Raw genomic sequence first — 21,277 nt, 5'->3', positions numbered from 1 at the left:
GTAAGGTTGGTCAAAATCAAGGACTAAAATATAACAATGAAAGGAAATGAATGAGGTTCATTTTCACAGGATCTGTGAACTTTGAAAGCCTAAGTAATCAACAGCTAGACATATTTTCCAGATCTTTAGTTGTATGTTCAGCGATACCAAAACCAGACATGAGAGTATCACAGAATCATAGTATCATAGAATGGTTTGGGTTGGAAGAGACCTTAAAGATCATCTAGTTCCAACCCCCTGCATGGGCAGGGACACCTCCCGCTAGACCAGGTTGCTCAAGGCCCCATCCAACCTGGTCCTGAAGACCTCCAGGGACAGGGCATCCACAACCTCCCTGGGCAACCTGTTCCAGCATCTCACCACCCTCACAGAAAAGGACTTTTTCCTCATGTCCAACCTGAATTCCCCCTCTTTAAGCTTCAAACCATTGCCCCTTGTCCTCTCACTATACGCTTGTTTAAAAAGCCCTAACCCAGCTTTCTTGTAGGCTGCCTTCAGATATTGGCAAGTTGCTATAAGGTCACCATGGAGCCTCCTCTTCTCCTAGGTGGAACAACCTCAATTTCCTCAGTCTATCTTCATAGGGGAGGTGCTCCAGCCCTCTGATCATCTTCACGGCTCTCCTCTAGACACACTCAAGGAGTTCTATGTCCTTCTTATGTTGGGGACTCCAGAATTGGACATGGTACTCCAGGTGGGGTCTCACCAGAGCATTTTGACAAAATAGGATCTATTAACACATACCCCAACTCAAAACACAATTTATTAATTCATTCCTCCTCCCTTTCCTACAACTACTAAGTGACAAAAAAGAAAATTGCTAGTTAACCTAGCACCCCAAAGTTACAATCACCAGAATTAGCACTGTGGCTACAGACATAACTCAAATTATGTATTACTGTAAATATGATAAAACAAACGTGCTTGTGCACAAACTCACACTTGTCCATAGGGCTACTGGTAAAAATGAATGGCTTTCTGATGAAAGTTTTTGACCATTTCCCTGGGAACTGGCTTTTTTGTTTTGTTGGTTTGGGTTTTTTTATAGGAGCAAACTGTAAAAAGCAAAGCCCAAGAAATCCCTCACGTGACATCATCATGATAGCATACAGTTCACTGAAGAGCTTAAACCCTCTGCCAAGGAAAGGCCAGACAGAAGAAATACATCATTATGTCTCTGTGACACTTCTCATTCACTCTTACAGGGAAAAGGAAGCATGTTCTTGGCCTGTGGGTTTCATGGGTGTTCACTGACAGCAGAGGAACGGGTCTATGTATATGTATAAAAAAACAAAGCCGCAAATTAAAGCAAGAAAAGCCAGCATTCACAAGGGCAGTGACCTTCTTATGAAACAGATGGACAACTCATCCTACATTTATATCAGTGAAACTCATATGGTTTTCAGAGTGCGTATCATGAATGAAACAAAGAGCAGAGGAAAGCCAGCTAGAGACTACTTAAGAAATGTTCAATTCTGAGAGCATGTGCAGTGCCCCTCGCAGCTGGGGGCTAGGCAAAAAAAGAAATCATATTTACTATAGCCTGTACTTCACTGATACCACTAAATAGAGCTAGAAGCACCAATCAGTGTTTAATGAAGCCCAAATAGTTCACAAAGGAGTTACTTACAAACTTGTTAAATCTTAATTGTTTGAATAGAGGTTTTCTGTGAAGGTTGCCACATTACACTTAATTTTTAATTCCTGGGAAAGAAGTTGCTGAATCTGTTTTTTTCTGAGGAATGGGAAAGAGGACTAAGTTTTGACAGACTTGAATAGATTTGTAAGAATCTTTTTTCATTTTTCAGTGAAAATGCTGTCTTACTCACAACAGTCCTTCAAATTTTTGCAATAAATGAATGTAGGATCTATTTCACAGCTCACTGTGCCACACTCAAAGCAGGCAAGCTAATGCTGTACAAGTAATTTTAGTGCTATTGTGTTCTAGAAATACCAGTGCTCACTCAGAGAGCCTTCGTGCACCACCTGTTCGTATGAACCAGCATAGAGACCATCCTTCTGCTTCCTCACAAGAGCAATTCACACAAAAATATTTCTTTTTGGCATTTGAAATGAAAGCCACGTACGCAGCTTAGGAAAAAGATCAATTAACCTGGCAAGCAGACAGGGATTTTGTGCTTTTACAATTCTATCTTCTTTTGCCACTTTACCTTCTGGGTTTGCTTCTCCCTTTTACCATATCTGACAGCAAGTGTGATTTCTAAATATTGGAGGCACCTAGAGAAGTATTCAAAAAGGCTAATTTTAGTTCCATCAAGCTGATTTTCCTTTTACTCAATGGGATACATTAGCCTGTTCTGAATGAGCCTCTAGGGAGCTCACTTTTTTTGCAATTAACTAGAGAAGAATGTTGGAGAAATCAGTTACACTAGACAAAATCCAGCCTTGGCAAAAAACCTTTTAACTCTGTAAACCTTTTCTAAACATTGCATTTATACATAATACATTGACTGTTGAAAGTGATGTTCATTCAATTTGTGCAGTTATTATTGAAGATTTCTAGAAAATAACATTTACTACCCATGTCAAGCATGTCTACTACAGTCGAATCTTCAGGCAGCTTACAAAAACTTGGTAACACTGACTACAGTATAATTTGTCCAAGTAAGCTTTTAGCTTGTCCTCAGAATTGAAAGAGTTTGAAATGATGATAAAAAGCAAGCTGAAACTTTCACACATTCACAAATCTGATATTTAATTTGAAAATGCTTCACCTTTGATAATCCAAGTATCAAGAAAGTTACTATAACAAAGGGAGATGAATAAAATTAAGACGTAGTTTTCTAGAATAGCCTTTTGCTAAGCGAGTATATTTCAAGCTGTATTTTTATAAAGATGTTTCAGCAATATTAAAATCCACCATTGCCAGAATAGAAAAATAAAAAACAACCAGCAGTATTCCTTGCATTCGATCCTCTCTACTAATGGCAAAGACTAGAGATATATCTCGGCTCCTAAGAAAAAAATTCTACAATTGAAAAAGAAAAATGAGGAAAATCCATATCCATTGCTCTAAGCAGATCAGTCCTGTACAATTTCTATTTTAATTATCCATACTTTTAATGATTACAAGTTGTTAGATTTTTTTTTTTCAATATACATCTACATTTAAAGTATTTATGTAAAGTTATCATTCAAAACCTCATCCACATGTTTTTTCTTTACCATAATCAGTTTTAATAGATATTTTTGAAGATGTAGTCTGGTACAAAAGAGGCCACCTAAGATTCTTCATAGCCACAGAGATAATTTGATTAGAGATGACTGAAAACAGAAAGCCACTTTTAGCCCTGTAATACTCTTCTCTAATTATGGAGTAATTTTTAGCAAATTTTTTCTCGCCTCCTTTGATGACTGATTCAGTGGTGAGGCAGAACTGCAAAGAGATCCAGTTTTTACAAGTCACTTTGCCAAGTAACAGCGAAGAGCCAGAAATTACTGTCATTGCAAGTTCAGTTTAATGTATTACACTCACTGTGTTAGACCAATTGCACTGATTCGTTATTACTGGCTATTTTCCCTTGGGATCCACACAATGTATTTCCTAACCTACAGCTCATGCCCTCTTACAGGAATATGGCTAACGTGATTCCTCCTTTCCTTCACATTTCCTTACAACTATTTCATGTTGTCTATGAAGAAACCATAAACGTTCTTATTAAAACTCATCCTCCAGATCCACAAGCAACTTAAACCCGAGTAAGGCCACCTCATGGATAAAAAAATTCCAACCATGCCCACTCTCTTCTTTCTATTCATTTTCAGCTTATCGCCCTCTGCTTATACTGGCAGAAGGGTTCATGCTTCACTTCACTGCACAGTGAACTGGCTCAGGGAACTGATTCAGGTTAAACTTATCCAGGAAATAAAGGTGAGTTTTAACCTCAAACAGTTTCCCGTATGAACAGTTGTCCTGGCAGGAGAGAGGGGGGATGAGAAAGGCCAGGGCCAGAGGAAGTTTCCACACTGGGGGAACCAGAAAACAAGAAATGCTTCAACTCCTCTCAGCTTACATTTATGAATTGATTCAGTTTATACCAGGTTAAAATTCAACACAAGTGCAGCATCTGATGCAAAAAGTGAAAGGCACATCCAACATGTAACCACTTTGTAGATGGCAAAATCAAGTTTTGTAGCTATTGATGAGTTTCTCCAAAGCATGAGACTATTCAAAGTTTTCCAGTAACATTTGGTTTTCATGGTTTTTACAGCAGCTGTCTACATGCTTTTCAACAGAGTGAAAGATGCTATTATTTCTAAATGGGAACTGACATTCTTATAGGGTATTTATAAAGATGCCCCTTCTAATCTGTACAGTATAATTGACAGGTCACTTCCCGCTAGCTGAGCTGTGTAATCATCAAGCAGGTCTTATTGAATTAACACAGTAGTACACCATGCTGGAAGTTTTCATTTAGATGGGTTAGTGCACAATAGCATCGAGGTCCATTTGACAGAGCTTGTTTGACAGGACCATGCCAGTGCTTCTGCAGAGCAGTTCTGTTCACTTGGCCCACAGCAACATGGGCTTACACTAAGAAGCTGGTAACATTTTCAATTATTCAGACTAAAACAAGCCTTTCAAGTAGAAAAATAATTATATCATAGCTAGCAATTAAATGCCATGCAGTAAAGCAGTAAATGCTAGGACACCAAAATTTAGCTTTTATCATGTAATTTGTAAAATTTTAGCACTATCTTCAATAAATTGAAGTAACACAAATGATATAAACACTCAAGATGTTCTGAATAGCTTTATCACCTAAATTCTCTGAATCCCAAATTAAAATTAAATAATATACACTTACAGTAAAGAGATGTATATAACCAATCTGGGTTGTAGCAAGGATAGCATAATATTTATATATACCACAGTGTGCCTCCTAATTATCTAGCACATGGTTTTGACTGCAAAATACATATATATTAAAGACCTTCTGAGAAGGATTTTACGCAGATGTCTACAACAGAGCTGTAACTACCGAAAAGTAAATAAGCACTTTCTACTTCCAAGTCTATAAAGACTAAAGCAAGGCAAAAGGGTCTCTAGTGGTACCAGTAAAACAGACGTTGATAGGATTATTCTTGGTTCACTCTGGGATTTCAACTAGGTTTTAAATGAAAAGCAAATTACTCTTATTTGATTTTTTGGACCCTTGTCCAATTTGGCCTCAGAAGACCTTATTTTTATTTTTTTTATTTTTTTTTATAGAGCTCCAAAATGTTAAGTTTTGAAAGTGAAGCAAGAAACATGTCACAGAAATGTATTGGTATGACTCTGTGCCTGAGCAGAATTATACTTCCTCACAAGCCCGTTTTTCCTAAGTACCAAAACTTAGGGAATAACATACAGAACTGCAAAATTTAAAGTTGTAACTGACATGCCATCAAAAAAAATAGCAGTCTTACATTAAGAACAGATTCTGCCAGGTAGTCTTAATTTTCTTGAATCTCAACCACTTACACAAGAAAGATTATTTGGGCAAAAAAATGTAATAATCAAGCAAGTATTATTGAATTAACACACTAGCATACCACGTTAGAGGTTTTTGTTTAGATGGCTCAGTGTGCAATAGAATTGGTCCATTTAGCTCTTTATCTTTGTGGACAAAGTATTTTATAACTTCTGTTTTTAACTGGATTTGTACAGAAGCAAGGAATTTGTGACCTTGCATAAAGACAAAGCCGCCTGAAAAATGTCATTTAATCACTTATTTTGGTGTCTCAAGAAACTCTGATGTCAGAACTAAGTGAGGTAACTCTCTTGCAAAAAGTACAATAAAATCCAGATAACCAAAGGGCAAGACAGGGCTATCCAGCACAGCCAGTTAATGCATATCCCTAGCTATATAACACAACTCTGGGCTCTGTCTACTCATTCAGCAATGTGCAGCTTCTCAGATACAAACATATTTGTTAATCCCTCGTTAACATGTAGGTGGAATAACCCACACTAAGGGACAAGACTAGCAGAGGTATAATTTAGGCTACAAGAACGTGCTATATTTAGTGAGAAATTAAGTTACGGAATCATAAACTTAAGAACGTTTGGGTTATTTAAGCACATCACAGTTAATCTGCTATGTAAATAACCTTCACAGATCTCACTGTGAAAAACAGGTTATTTGAAGCTAACTAGCTAGCTAGCCCAATCAATTTGAAATTTCCTTAACTGGAAAAAACTGAACTAATGAATTCTTTTTTTAGCTCCCTACTACCTTCCTGAGATAAAACTATAAAAATTACATCAAGCAAAATATGTTGGTCTCCACACCCACCAACTTCATAGAAACACATCTATTCTCAACACTCTTGTACTGTTTCACTTACACAGTGAACTGTGTACATAGTAAGTATATACAGGGAGACAATCTGCAAAAATTAAAAGGCAGAGCTTACTATGTAGCTCCAAAAATGCTGCAGACATTTCAAGATCACACACATACATTATCTCAAAGCTTTGGATGACGTACTGGAATTCCAAACTACTTTTAATTAAATTGTGATGCTACTTTTACCAAAGGTCTTGTTTGATAATCTGATGGTTTAAGCTGGGAGAAGAGAAGGAAGTGAAAAAGACAGAAGGTCTGCATGGATGAACTAGGAGCTCCCAAAAAAACTGTAATATGAGTAGATGTCAGTAGGGACAGGAGACCCAGAGGGGAATATATAAAAACTGCCTGAGTGTGCAGGGAAAGGACTAGGAAAGTCAAAGCCCATCTGGAGTTGAAGAAGGGCTTGAACAGCAAAAGAGCCTATGAAAAATATGTGCTCACTGCTGAATGGGGACCAAGTGACAAAATACATGGAAAAACTCACAGTTCTAAGCACCTTCCTCACTGTGGTCTTTACTGGTAATCCCAGGACACTAAGATGAGAGCAGAGGTCTGGAGCAAGGATAACTTACCCTTAGAGGAGGGGAATCAGGTTAGGGAACATTTAAAACAAACTGGACATATATGAGTCCATGGGGCCTGATAGGCTGCATCCTGACTCTCAAGGCCACTCTTGGTTTTTGAAAGGTTGTGGCTACAAGAAGAGGCTCCTTAGGACCAGAAGTAAGCATGTACCACTCCAGTCTTCAAGAAAGATGATCCAGGGAACCACATGCTGGTCAGCCTCACACCGATCCCTAGGAAGGCCATTTCCAAACACATTAAGGAGAAGGTGGTGTCTGGGAGTAGACAGCATGGATCTATGAAGGTGAAACCAAACCTGACCAATCTGATAGCCTTCTACAGCGAGATGGCTGGCTTAATGGAGAAATGGATAGCAGTTACTATTTATCTTGTAAAGCTTTCAGCACTATCTCTTGTACAACATCCTTATACACAAAGTTATGAGGAACACACTGGATAAGTGGACAGTAAGGTGGATCAAAAACTAGTTTAACTTCTAGGCTTAAAGGATTGTGATCAGCAATGCAAAGTTCAGCTAAAGGCCAGTTATATGGAATCTACTACTAGATGTTACAAAACTCGGAGTAGTAGTTGATCGATTGGGTGGCTGTGCTGCCATTCAGAGGGATCTTGACAGTGTGAAAAAAGAGACAAACTGGAACCTCATGAAGTTCAATAACAAATGCAAAGTCCTGCACCTGGGGAGGAATAATCCCAGGCACAAGTGTATACTGGAGACCAACTGGCTGGAAAGCACCTTTGCAAGAAAGAACCTGCAGGTCCCTTAAGGACAAAATATTGGCCACAAGCCCCCAGTGCACCCTTCTGACAAAGATGATCCCACAGCCCCCTGGGCTACATTAAGAAGAGTATTGCTAGCAGGTTGTCAAACAACGGAGCAGTGCTGCCCAGAAAGGGTGAGCTGTCTTCAGCTTTGGAGATACTCAGCATCCAACTGGACATGTCCCTGAGCAACCTCCTCTAGCTGACCCTGCTCTGAGCAGGGGTTTTGACAGGATGATCTCCAGAGATGTCTGCCAGCCTCAACCACTCTGATTCAGTGAAGAGACAGGAGGAAGGATGAGACTGGCCAGCAACTATCCTCTATAATATAGGCTTAGCTTTAATTCAAAGGTGAGTAACCCTTCTCATACCAGATATTTTGCTTGTATCTGAATACATCAGTTGCAAAGGCAAATTGATGCTGCTGTTACACCATGAAGGATTAAGAGCTAATAAGATTGTTAGCTACACAGTTTATCTCATAGTGCTCGTACAGCTGATTGGCTTATTTTAAATATTTGAATCAACTAAATTTGATTTGGTGACCAGACAGGAAGTCACATTAACTTTTGTTTATGTTGCTGCTCTTGTTTTAAAGAGAAAGAAAATTCTACCACGTTGAGAACAGAAAAGTTTGAAGACTTCTTGCCTCCTTGACTGGAGCTGTGTTTGCAACAATAAATGCAAGTCTGTGTCTTGCTGCAAAGAAACTTCTCCCTCAAAACATTACGTCTTTAAGAAAAACTAGAATATAGTATGGAGATAATAGGTCTGAAGTAGCATGCCCACCCAACAGTCATTCAAGAGCAGAGCCAGAAGCTCATCTCCCTTTCAATTTTTACATTAAAGTAGAATCATGGGTGCCAGATTGGATGTGGGATGTTAAGGCTTGGATGCCACATGAGCTCTGGACTCCCTTCCTTTCTTTCATATCTATCACCAAGAATTATCAGAAGCAGCTGTTCCATAGCAGTTAAATTCTAGAAATAAGATTTATAGGAACACCTTAGGAAGATGTACTAGTAATTATCACTTCTCTTTACTACCCCTCCCTTTAACCTTCCACAGATACGTCTTCCTAATCAGGTATTTATACCATGCTCCATTACTTGCTGTATTTGAACACATAAGCCAGAAAGTCACACAAGTCAGAAAAACCCAAACTGAATGACTGGATAAAAACTAAAATCATCAGCCACAAGTAGAATTTAGAATACCAAACCAACTTCATTGAGTTTAAAAGAAAAATCAAGATCCTTTTAGTATTGTACCCAATGGAAGAATTTCTGTTTTAAAAACAATCCTGGTGCATCTGTCTTTTCTCTCTCATTTTGGCTCTTCACAATTTTTTCTTAACCTAAAGGTCAACTACAACACTTAAGTCCCCAAATGGGTGATACAGTTTTCAAGACTGCTCCTCAACTGAGCATGAATCATTTCAATGGCAACTAGAAATTACTGTAATGTGTGGAAGCACTGTTACAGCATAATTATCTGTCTTAGCTCACAGACATCTGTCCCAAAAGCAAAGATGTAAAATATTTTTTTTCTGTTAAATTACTGTCAGAAAGACTGAAGAGGCCAAATAAGCCTCTACAAACTTGTTTCCTTTTGCTATGGAGTTCTGGTCTCACTTATATGAGCGCCTTGTATCAGATCCACTAGATGGTGCAATCCATCTTCTCCATCAAATGCATTTGAAGATTACACACATAAGTAGATAATTTTTAAAGAGGAAAAAGTAAAAATTAATGCTAATCAAGGAAGTTTATTACTGGAAGAACAAGGCACTAAACAGAATGCAAGGGTTCAGGAAAGACTTAGGCTTGAACTCACATATGTTAGCAGCCAACATCTCCCTTTTCAAGAGAAATATCATGTCACCCAATTTCAGAGTATATAAATAAGGTTCAAGAAAATTTCCATCCCATGAAAAAATTAATCAGAACAGCACATATTAAATTATTTAAGCAACATCAACAAGAAAATAATCAAACTAATACAAGGTTAGCAGATTTACTGACCAATAAAAATGGCATTCCGCAGCATGGTAGAATTCAAGATAACCTAAATTTTGTCTTAAATACTTCAGAACTAAAACCAGTATCCACTAAAACCAGAATCTCACAGCTACATTCTGCTATCTCCCCTGTTATCCATAACCTTGATCTACAGCTGGTTAGCTTTTCACTTCTGACTCTGATTCCCAGACTTGGTAAGGGATTAAGTCAAGATACAGAAATAGAAAAAATTACTCCCAGGTAAGGAGGTGATCTCAATGACAGACTACATCCTTGATCTGGATCACAAGCAAATTTTATTTCAGCCCTCACCAAGTTCCCAAATATTTGAAATCTGTCAAATAATTGAGGAAGATTCTATACTGCCTATTACTTTCTTGGTAAGCAACTACTTAGCACAAAGAACGGTGTGCACTGCTAGAACAAGTCCTAAATTAGAAAGCAGGGTCCAGTGTTTCACTGACCTCTCAGAAAATGGAAGAGGTGCAGTGCTTCCTGCTTGGCAGGCTTAGTAAAAAGTAGTAGACCGTGAAGAGTAAATTTTTAGCCCTCTTCTGGCAGTTTTTGGTGGATTTTACTCTCAACAATTCCTACTTTTTCTCTCCTCATTCTTATAGGGCAATGAAGACTGTTAATTGACATATTCCACAACAGTTGGAAATGTGACGCTGCAGTCTAACAAAAAAACAATTAATTAAAAAAAACCAAAACTCATGATTAAATAATTCACCATCACTGACATATTTTGCAAAGTATAATCCCTAAAATTCAAAGAAAACTGGATTTTTTTTTTCTTCAAAGCAACACAAATTGCACCCTAATACATTAGAAAATTGATACCAAACTCCATTTCTTCTCCACTTTACAAAAATAGCTCTACCAACTGTGATGAGGAAGTAAAAAAGAATTGCAACTTTGATAAAATCAGTGTAATATTTCTTGACTGTACAATTTCCTTTTGGAAAATATTCATTTACAATTAAAAAAAAAATCTTCATCAAAACATGTCTGCCATGATGCTAAAAGGTCACTCCTTTTTTGATAATACATCAGCCTAGTTCAACAAAAATTTTTGGTTCTTCATTTCACTTAAGTATTTTAAGCCTTTTCAGAAAACCTTCATCTTGCTCAGTAATCTACATAGTGTAAATAGAAAGTATGGAATGAAAAGATGAACAGTTAGCCTAGAAAATTCCTCATTTATATGGAAGTCACTACTGACAGTATATGTAAGAATACCTTTACACTGAGATCATCCCTAATGCTTTTGTCCATTATTACTTCGTGTCACGCGTGTAAACACCACTGACCTTATGGAGTGCAGGAGCCATTACTGGCACCAAGAATCCATTGTAAATGTAATTCACAAGCTGGTTCCGTATCAAGGGATGTGCCACCTAAAAGGGGGGAAAAGAGAAAGACATAGAACAGTTCCAGTGAGATTTAAAACAAGACAGGGCATAGACTGCTATTAACGACTATGAAAACCCTTTCCCATTTAATAAGACATGTTAAATTCTCCTTCTCAGCAGCATTTACTATGATTCAAGTTCTTTAAGATTTTTCCTTCTTCAGAGAAACACTCCAACAATGTTCAATTACAGCAAGGCTGCCAAATGTAGAGAACAGGGCTTTTCAATCTCTCTGTATACTGACAAAGATGAACGGATGGACAGAAAAGTATGCATAACCTATGCATTAAAAGAAGATTTGAGAGTCTAAATTTAGCTTCTGCAACCTTGTCAGGGTCACTTGAAGGTGGCTTTGTCATTGTTAACTTGACCTCTCACAAGAAAACGCAGAAAAGCTGCTTTCCTGTGGCTCAAGAGTAGATAAGCTGAAGTGCACTCTAGCTATGGGGTAAGAACATACTATTCATGTGCCCTTTTTCCAATCACTGTAAAACAAACAGAAATGTAAACAAAACCTACATTACTCCTTCAAATAAATTGGTTAAGATCTATAAAAAAATGAACTGTTATTAGAGGCCAGAAATCTACTTTTACAATGAAGCATTCAATTTGTTTTCACAAAGAAAACATACTATCAGTTCATGTATTTAAAATCAATTTGATAAAAGGAAGAAAAAATATTCTATTCAGAAGCATTCTAAACTAACATATCCTAAGTTTATATAGAGACTGGAATGTTGCAGCCCACATGTGGTCACAAATATATTCTCTCACTTGCAATTCTTCCCAGCCTTCCTTTAATTTATAACCCTTACTTTGGAAAGGAGAAGTGAAAGGGCTGCTCTTCCTATGCTGTGATCCAGCAAAAAAGTAGCAAAAGATGAGAGGTCTTGGCTACACTGTCCCTTTGTAATCTGTGGCCAAAGTTCTTGGGTCAACACAGAACCAGTGACACCACAAAAACAATTCCATGCACAGAGCAAAAACTCTGGTGGTAACTGAGCTTTCAACTGAGCTGAAGAAAGACAATGAAGACAACCAAACAGCAGTCAGAAACTGCTCTTCCTGCATGTCAGCAAAAGATCCGTAACCAGTTGGAGTTTATTTAGAAAGTGGTTTAAAAATAATATGCTCTTCTTTAATTTGTCTGGGGTAACCTATGAATTTTTTTTAAAAGGTATCAAACATAACCTCCTGCAAACACAGATCTGCAGAAAAATTCCACTTAGACATCTCACTAAAACAACTTTTATTTAACAGTAAATATGGCTAAATTTTCAATCTTATCCAGCACATTTCTTCAAGTAACAAATAAATCTATAGTTTCTGTAGAATTTATATTATGTTTTAATAAAATACTAGACAAGGGTCCTATAGGACTCTCATTTTATGTTTAGACCAGAGGGGGAAAAAAAAAACACAACAAAGTAATAAAAAAAAATTTAAATCAGGAAACCATTAAGAACAAGGAATAGATTTTTAAAAGGCCAGTCTAAAATGAATTCATATTTCTAGGAAGATACCTGAATTCTGATTGGAAAGCTTTCTTTATGCAGTACTTGCCAACAGTCAAAACAGAGTCAAAATGAATATTTTCTTTTTTATGTTATTAGGAGAGCTTAGACAAACAGAATGTTTTTCAGTACTTAAATATGAAGACAACTTTTTCCCACATGTAAGGGGCATTCGATTTACTTTTCATATCAACAGCAGTATTAAAATGCAATTTTTTTTTTGAAAACAGAAAATCCTCCCATTAACATAATGAAACGTCAAGCTGACACACAAATCTACTGCCTTCATTTGAAACATTTGTCATCTGAAAACCAAAAACATAGTAATTAATCCTTACAGCCAAGGCAAACAGCACGAAGAATTCATTCTATAAGCAACTTCACAGAACCATAGAATCACAGAATGGTTTGGGTTGGGTTATTCTAGTGTAACTTAACAACTTAGTGTAACAGGATAACTTAAGAAGGCCATGCCATTGATATAGGTAAATAAACTTTACAATTACAAACTTCTGCAGAATATATAAAATACTGGACATGCCAAGTCTGCTCCATTACCTGTATCACAGCATTGCAAAATTCAAGGGAATTCATGAATTGTACAAGGGCTGGTGACAAGAGCCAGTCATCCTTCAGCAGACAGTGCCACTCTTCTCCATTTTCTTCCAGCTTTGTAGGCAAAGATGAATAGAGGCCACTTAGTCCTGTTGCTAGCACCTGTATTCCAAAAACAGAAGAGAAATACGTGGACTTTCCAACTGCCCATCAGCTTGAACAGCAATGCCACAAATTGTTTCTCTTACTAGTTTTAGTAATGTAAGAAAGTGTTAAGATTATTTCATTTCCTTATGAAGGAGTCCTGTGACAGAAAGATATAAATACTTTAAAGAGCCTTTTATCCTTCTTCCAAGAGGTGGTATTTAGGGAAAAGTGACGGGGAAAAGCATGCTGTCTTTTTATTTTTTTTAATCTGAAGTTATAATTTCTATTTAAATACCTGCAAAATCATTTTACACTTTCATTCAGTCCCTTCCAGAAGAAGTCACTGCAGTGATATACCTATAGCTTGTCTTTCATTGGTAATTTGAATGTTACTGCTTAAATATGCTTATATATGAGTGATTTTAGTCAGAAATAAGAGACATTAGAGATGGAGGGGAAAAGTGGCCCTATCAACAAAAATGAAGGCTCACATAGACAACAGATATATGCTGACTTTCATTCCTAGGTACTTGAACTCAGCTTAATCCACTTAAAAAAAAATAATTCTATCTATTCTTAATTTCTCATCTTTCTTTCTTATTTATTTGGAAGGGGTAAGGGAAGAGAGAAACCCCAAAATGAGTTGCTGTATAGACATTCTTTTCAGTGATAGTACGGCATACCGATGCTTCTTATAGAACGTATCACTGAAGGACAAGATCGTAGTTTTAGTTACAATTTTAAAAGTATATTTCCAAAAAGGTATTTCAAATTTTTCTTAATATATCTAGAGTATATGTCATTTCAGACCAAGTTTTGAATTACAGAAGTTATGTGAAGCTGGAAATACTATTTACAACTCTTACCCTTTTGACATGATTTTATACAACTTCAGGATAATTCTTTAGATTATTCTCATTGTAATGAGATCATTAAGACTCAGCCTGATGGAAATCTTTTTAGTTTTCATTCAACCGACTCCTGTAAGAATTCTTCCTTTCTACAAAGTGCTACTTTATATCTACAGAGTTAGACAGACAGAGCTCAGATGAAACACAACAGTGTTATCTATTAGAAAACAAACAGTTGACAATGTGCAGGTCAAAGCTCACAAAAGGGGAAAGTGTAACCAATTCTAATTGCTAACCTGTGCAATAAGACCAAGGCTGTCTTCCTGAACACTTTCCATTCCTAAATCACATCATTTTAAAGCTGGATTTATTCATGCGTACATAAGTAAGACAAATATTAAGAGGGGACAAATACTGTGAAAAATTCACTGCTTTAGCACACTATGCTGTCAGGACAGGACTGCACTAGCTGTTTTGCTGAGTAGCTGAGGCCACATCTGCACTGATTTGATTCATACACAGCAATTACACACCTACAGTCTTCCACCAAAACAAAACCTGTTCCTTCAGCTCATCACACTCCAATTCAAAAAAGATTTTGCTCTAGTGAGATAACGGTATGGCATTGCATTAAAGTTTTGATAGACCTAGGCCAGTCTTGTTACTGATCAGAAAAGTCTGATTGTAGCACATTTTGACAGGAAGCCTTCCTAATTAGAATGATCGTCAATCATGGCTCCCTGCTGTTCAAAGGTTAATACAGCTGGCTTTTATCTTCAGTGTAAAAGTGCAGCTTTTTTTTTTTCTTAATTAATTGGAAGATATAATTACAGAAGTTATAGCATGGATCCAATAAGGGTCTCATTGACAGTTTGAGAATCAAGTTCATACTCTTTAGCAGCATCTATTAAACCAGGTCAACTGTAGCCTCTCAGCACAAGAAATTCGATCCAATATTTACAACTCACAAAGAAAACTCTTTAGAAGTTTTGATTTGGAACTTGCAGGCCTCCTTCAGCCTGCAAACCTGGCTCTGCCCCACTGCTCGAAGGACACAGGAATCTTGGAGTAAATGGAAACCTATGGCTGAAATAGCTGTCATGCACTAGTGCTTAAGGCAGGGATTCCATTGTTCTCTGCTCTAAAGCTATCTGCTTTAGTAGCTATGTAAGGCTCCCCTCCACTTCATTTTTTCTGGCATTTATTAAACTAAAACACAAGCCCCAAAGAAGATACAAGAATCAGTCCAAAAAGCTGGCAACTTTTTAACAGAATATTTGGTTTTGAACCCATCCATTGCAGATCTCATACTTCCTGTTGTGATAAGGTGTGAAGAAGCAGGTGTTGTCATGTCCATTCTGCTTTAGCTTTAAAACTGTGGTAGAGCAGCTTTGTTTAATAAATTTTACTATTTACTTGTTTAAGAGCAAGGGTTTGTGATTCATGCAGTACAACTGATCTGCCAGATCTTACACAACACTGCTACCAAGTTTTGTGACAGAGCCAACATTGCAAGATGGCGGTTTGCCTGAGACAGCCATAGAAACGTCCAATTCTGTGACAAAGAGCAAGTCTCCCTTTTCTCTTGCAAAAATAGTACATTTCTATAATACTCAGACTATTTTCACACTTATTTTTTTAACTGTTGAGGTGATGCTATAGTGTGGCAAGCATAGTCCATTTAAACTAGCATTGCCACCAGAAATAAGAGGTTCAGAACACCTTGCTCCCACTTCTCTCTCCATTCACCCCCAGAATCTCACAGGGGCCTCACAGTGAGACAGAACAGGGTTCCCTGTGACCAAGTTGTGCTATAACTGCCATCAGTTTCCCAATTTGATTCCCTGTGTGACAGCAAGAACAGTTGTGCAGTCCCGAAAGCACAAGACACCAGTATGGAAACAAGGAGCAAGAATGCATTTGGCAGCAGGGCTGGCTTCAACAGCATTACAAGTTGTGAAATAGCTGTTAGCAGAAACAAATGTCTTACAACACATCTTTATAAAAAATTACTGCAAAGGATGAGAAGAATATAGGGGAAACAGTTACTTCAGCATTGAACATCAAACAAATAAGAACAACTTACTGGGCAAAAATAGGTGTTTTCTGCTATGTGATTTGCAACAACGTTGTTTTCTGCAGACAGAGACATTATGAAAAGCAGTGCATCACGGGCCTGTTGGCCAACTGTTCCTTCTCGATGGATGAAGGGAATCAGCAGGGAAAATATGAGGAAATTGGCAGCTCCTTGGTCTTCACTGGTGTGGAAAAACAGTTCTAAAATTGAGGGATCTTTGGCTATTATAGAGCAGAGCTGGTTCAAGAGGATGACCAACTCTGTTTCCACTGTTGGAGTGGCTGTTCCTGAGCAGGAACTCAGCAACATCATCAAAGGCTTCAGAATGGGCTTGTGATGCAGCAAAGGCTGATGAGACTGGGTTACTAGCATTTCATACATTTTGAGTTGCTCAATTTTTGTCTCATCGGTGAACTCTCGCCGTAGACTCCAAAGAAAAAGCTTCTCCATGATGTTTTCTGAGACCACAAACTCCAGAATAGGCCCCATTGAGGCATCCTTTGCTTGCTCCTCAATTAATAAGAAAATCATGTGCTCTACATAATTCTGAACAGTGCTGGCCTCATCAGGTGAAATAGCCCCATACTTGGCCTGAGTGTTTTTCAAAGGATCATGCTTCTCTAATATTTTCAGAACCTTAAAAGAAACAAAGGCAGATCAGTTATATCTGAAGGCATTTTTTAAAAATACACACTTGCAGCTATAAGGAAAAAAAAAACAAACCATCAAAATTCTTAACACAAAAGTGCAAGCTTTTTTCATGCCTTTTTTTTTCTGTCAAACTTTCTAAATTTACAAGTTTCATATTTGACATGTATGAGGCCAAAACACAAGCTTTTGTGCAGCTTTTTTAATAAATACCTAAATTTGTCACTTGTCCTACTGCTGAAAACTTGGCGTTCTCTAAGTATGGAAAAACTAGGTTCCCTTAGCCTTCAGAAAAGGAGTTTCAATGATGTTTGAAGTAAGATTCTTCGTCACAGAGGACTGAAAAAAAAGGGCCTGCTCTTCAGCCAGAGTAACTGTGCTCAGCAGTATCAACAGCATGAGATGATTTGCAGTAGTAAGACTGGCAGAAGCTCACAGAGCTGATCTTTCCTTGGCACATCTTCTATGATACCAAATGGCCACTGATGCCCACATACTCTTGCAACATTCAATATAGATTTAGAAGTAACAACTGTCATCCCGGCACTTATACCCCAGGATTCAATTCTGTTCTGTGTGCAATGAATGATGCTCACTGTCTGTGAAACAATCACTGCCTTTTGCCTTCTTGCTCAGGATAATTGCCACAAAGTCACAAAGGAGCAGCAGCTCCCCTAACATGATAGCATCACTGGAGTTAAGTGTTTGAACTATGGCTCCTCTGACTCTGGAAATATTTCAGAAACATCACCACTTGCTTCTTGGGAGAGCCAAAAAACAGCAGCAGCACAAAAATACATTTTACAAAAACCATTAGTTATTCCTTGTACTGCAGTAAATAAGACCTTATATTGTGATGCTCTGAGCGAAACGTCTTTGCCTAAAAGCAATGATAATCCTGATGACATGCAAACATTTTTTAGAATATTCTGAAGTACATAATTTACCTTTATCAACAATAAGTAGCACTGCATACAGCTTTGCATCCATATGTCTAATACGCTTTACAAAAAGGTAGGTAAGCCCTACCCAGCACAAGGAACTGAAGCACAGAAGCTTGCAAGAGGATACAGGTTACAGCAAATCAGTAAGAAAGCCAGGAACAAGACCTAGGCCTTCTGTAAAATTACCACATCCCACCACTTCCCATTTAGATGTAAACCTGGAGTTCAAAGTGTGATTAGTAAAGCCTAACCATACCTTGAAGGTCATAAACACAATTACCTTTGTGTTTTAAAAATGATTCAGTGTCATCTACTGCATTCTGAATGAAAGACATTTGTTCCTGAGCAATTCAGGATTATCCCCTAAGAATGAAGCAAATCCTTATTAAGGCAGCCTGCTACAGATCAATAAAACTAATTAACATTACCTGTGCCCAGTGTGTTCTAAACACTATCATGCATGTTTCTGGGTCAACACCCTGCAGGCTCGGAGCCTGCCGATTTTTGCTGATACTGGTTCCAGAGGACATTATAAATTTTCCAAAGGTCAAGCCAACTAGGCCATGCTGGATTTCTTCTTAAAACCATACAGTTAGCTCCAGATGTTCAAGCATCATGAGGAGATGGATACTGTGTTTTCAGCTCTGTTATCCACAGAAATCTGCTTAAAACAAAACACAAATATATCTATGCACAACAAATTTTACTGTATAACAAAAAAGAACATACTTGAAGAGAACACTAGAACCTTTTTTCTTTTAATTCAGTTTGAGGATATAATTTTTTTTAAAGCATGTTACGTGGGACCATCTTCTCAAACTTTTTCTTATGATTATAGTTTCTAATACTCAAACTTTTGAGACCGGTAACAGATTTAAGGTGTTACTGAAATAAATATGCATAACAGAAGCTCCTGCAGTAAACATTTTATGCATATGTCACTACATTTTTAGGTTTTTATTATGACATTTTTGTTGTCTATCTATCTCTTCAGAGCTGCTTAGTAACAACAGTTATAGAGAATACACAGGCAAAAAAAGTGTATTTTAAAAAAATAATATTTCCATTACTAGATATAATTACAAATACTTAAGGTTTTCTGTCAGAAAGCATATCATAAACAGTCGATAACATCTGTAGAACAGCATATGCAAGTTGAAGGATACAACTGTATCAATAGTAAAGTAACCAAAATCAAACAAGAATAAAAGCTAAAACCTTCACGTATCCAAAGTCAAATAAATTGAGATGTCATATTAAAGGACTATGAGAATAAGACCAAACATTGAAACATTCTTTTCATCCATTATTTCATATCCTAGATATCTGAGTATTACAGTAGTTGTGCACCTGCAGGGGAAAGTTAAAATTAAACAAAGACAGATATCTTCCAAATATCTGAGAGGCTTAAGAGAACATATTATTCCCTCAAGCACCAATATTTCAGTGACAGTTCCCTTTTTTTTTTCCTCCCTCCATAAGCTTTGCATTTTTATTCTTTTTTTTTTTTTCTTTGCAAAACAACTAGGATTTAAGTTAATTCTGTTTTAGGCAATGGCAAAGCAAAGAAATAAACAAACCTGCAAAAAAAAAAAAAAAGATAAATAGATTAAATCCCCAAAACCAAAACTTACTACTCAAACCCTCCCTCCCCCCCCCAAAACCTGTACCAAAACCAAACTTCCACAACATCAATGTACAAAGAGTTTAGGAAGACAACAAATGCACCACAAGTACCTACAGCTCATGTAAATTGTAACAGATTTTTATTTTCATTAGAGACTGCATTCCGATGTGCTGTTCTTTTCTCCAGTCTTCACTAGGATCCCAGGGCCCCTGGACATTCATTGGCTTAATTAAATAAATGAGGAAATTTTTGTGCCATAAGTCACCAGAGCCCATATACTTGCAATTCTGTGCCAGTATACTTAGGCATTTCTCTGCCATATAACTTGAAAGATAAAAATATTTTCTTTACAGTGGACACCTCTGCTCACTGCATGTGGGCTCTGCTTATATTGAAACTGTTACCCCAGGAAAACACACAGCCTGTCTCAAAAGCAGCAGCAATTTTTACCATTTTCACAAGGTACTACTTCAAGATTTCTGAGGCAAGCAAAAAGCAAAAGATATTTATGTATTCCCCTCTCTCTCTCTCTCTCTCTATATATATATATATATATATGTATATTCATATGTTCAAGATTCAACAAGATGCAACTGCATGATCAGTTTCCCCTCTCTATCCCAACTCTTGCTTGTTACAGCACAGAAGATGCATTTCCTATGTATTTTCTAAACACTCTCATGCAATACAATTGACACAACCTAGTTCATCTTTGTGTAAATAAAACATTCTGTGTGTGCAGATACCAGCATATATCCTGGTTAGTTTATCTGTCTGGGTAACATTACTTCTAGAACAAAGCTGGCACTCCATACAAGCCACCCCCCAGATAATAAACCATCTGGAACCAGATGCACTGGAGAGCACTGTGCAAAACCAGCGAGAATTAGATCATGAGATGCAGCCAACACTGGAAATAGAAGTAATCCCTCATATACATTACTCCATCCACATTTCTCACCTGCCTATCACTTCTCTGCTCACACTGGCCTTAGGCCTTCATGCACTCTCCTTCCCAACAGTTCAGTTCATATGCTCATTTACTTTAAGGCATCTCCCAGTATACTGCTACATCATAAACAGTACTGTAAAAATGAATAGTACTATTTCTACATTATTGATACTCCTGTACAGGGGGAAGAAAAATAAAATAATAATAATAATAATAGATCAAAGTAGCAAGTGGATTTGAGAATCCAACTTCAGAGGCCTAGGATCTGGGATTTTTTTATTGTTACTGACTGAACTATCAATATATGTTCAAGACACAGCTTCTGGTGACTTTTCCTTGCAGCTCTCTGAGCTCAACAGACCTACCAAAAACACTCAGAAAACAAGATGAATGCTTAGAGACCATTTAGAAAAAGCCTGCTCTAAGTAGCTTGCCTAATACCATAATGAGTAATCCAAAGGAATATTTAACTGACCTATTATTTAGATCACATGTCCACTTCCTGCCAGCTCCTCCTTTGCTAGTCCAAATCTTCCCATTTCTGTAACAGTTTAGCAGAATCCCACAGGCAAAAGTGTGCTTCACTGCACAGCCCTGATTCACTCTTTGAGTAGATCTGTCCTGTGCATGAAGGCAGCCTTGGAAACATTAATGTCATCATGTAATTAAAGATGGTATCATAAGGTGCAGCAGAAGAACTTAATCAAAAAAGCAGAGGCAAGTTCAATTCTGGAATTCACAAGTTGCTTGACTTGACAACTTAGAGCTTGTTTTAATGGAGACTTTGTATGTTATTTAAGAATTTTAATAAAATAAACTGATACTG

The 21,277-nt window shown here is 37.3% G+C and overlaps 1 protein-coding gene across 1 annotated transcript in view; it reads right to left on the bottom strand.

The window, feature by feature from the left end:
• The window catches only part of FHIP1A (FHF complex subunit HOOK interacting protein 1A), a 34,414-nt gene extending 16,947 nt beyond the window's left edge, over positions 1–17,467 (bottom strand). Inside the window, exons 1-4 of the mRNA XM_051618284.1 lie at positions 17,426–17,467; positions 16,290–16,916; positions 13,209–13,367; positions 11,035–11,121 (exon numbers count right to left, since the gene is read on the bottom strand). Of these exons, the coding sequence (XP_051474244.1) occupies positions 11,035–11,121; positions 13,209–13,367; positions 16,290–16,916; positions 17,426–17,467 (915 nt within the window). The remainder of the gene's footprint in view (positions 1–11,034; positions 11,122–13,208; positions 13,368–16,289; positions 16,917–17,425) is intronic.
• Positions 17,468–21,277: the final 3,810 nt, after the last annotated feature.

The sequence above is a fragment of the Apus apus genome, chromosome 4 (assembly GCF_020740795.1).
Source record: "Apus apus isolate bApuApu2 chromosome 4, bApuApu2.pri.cur, whole genome shotgun sequence".
NCBI lineage: Eukaryota > Metazoa > Chordata > Aves > Apodiformes > Apodidae > Apus > Apus apus.
Note: the sequence above shows the minus strand (reverse complement) of the source record. Positions and strands in the feature narration are given on the sequence as shown.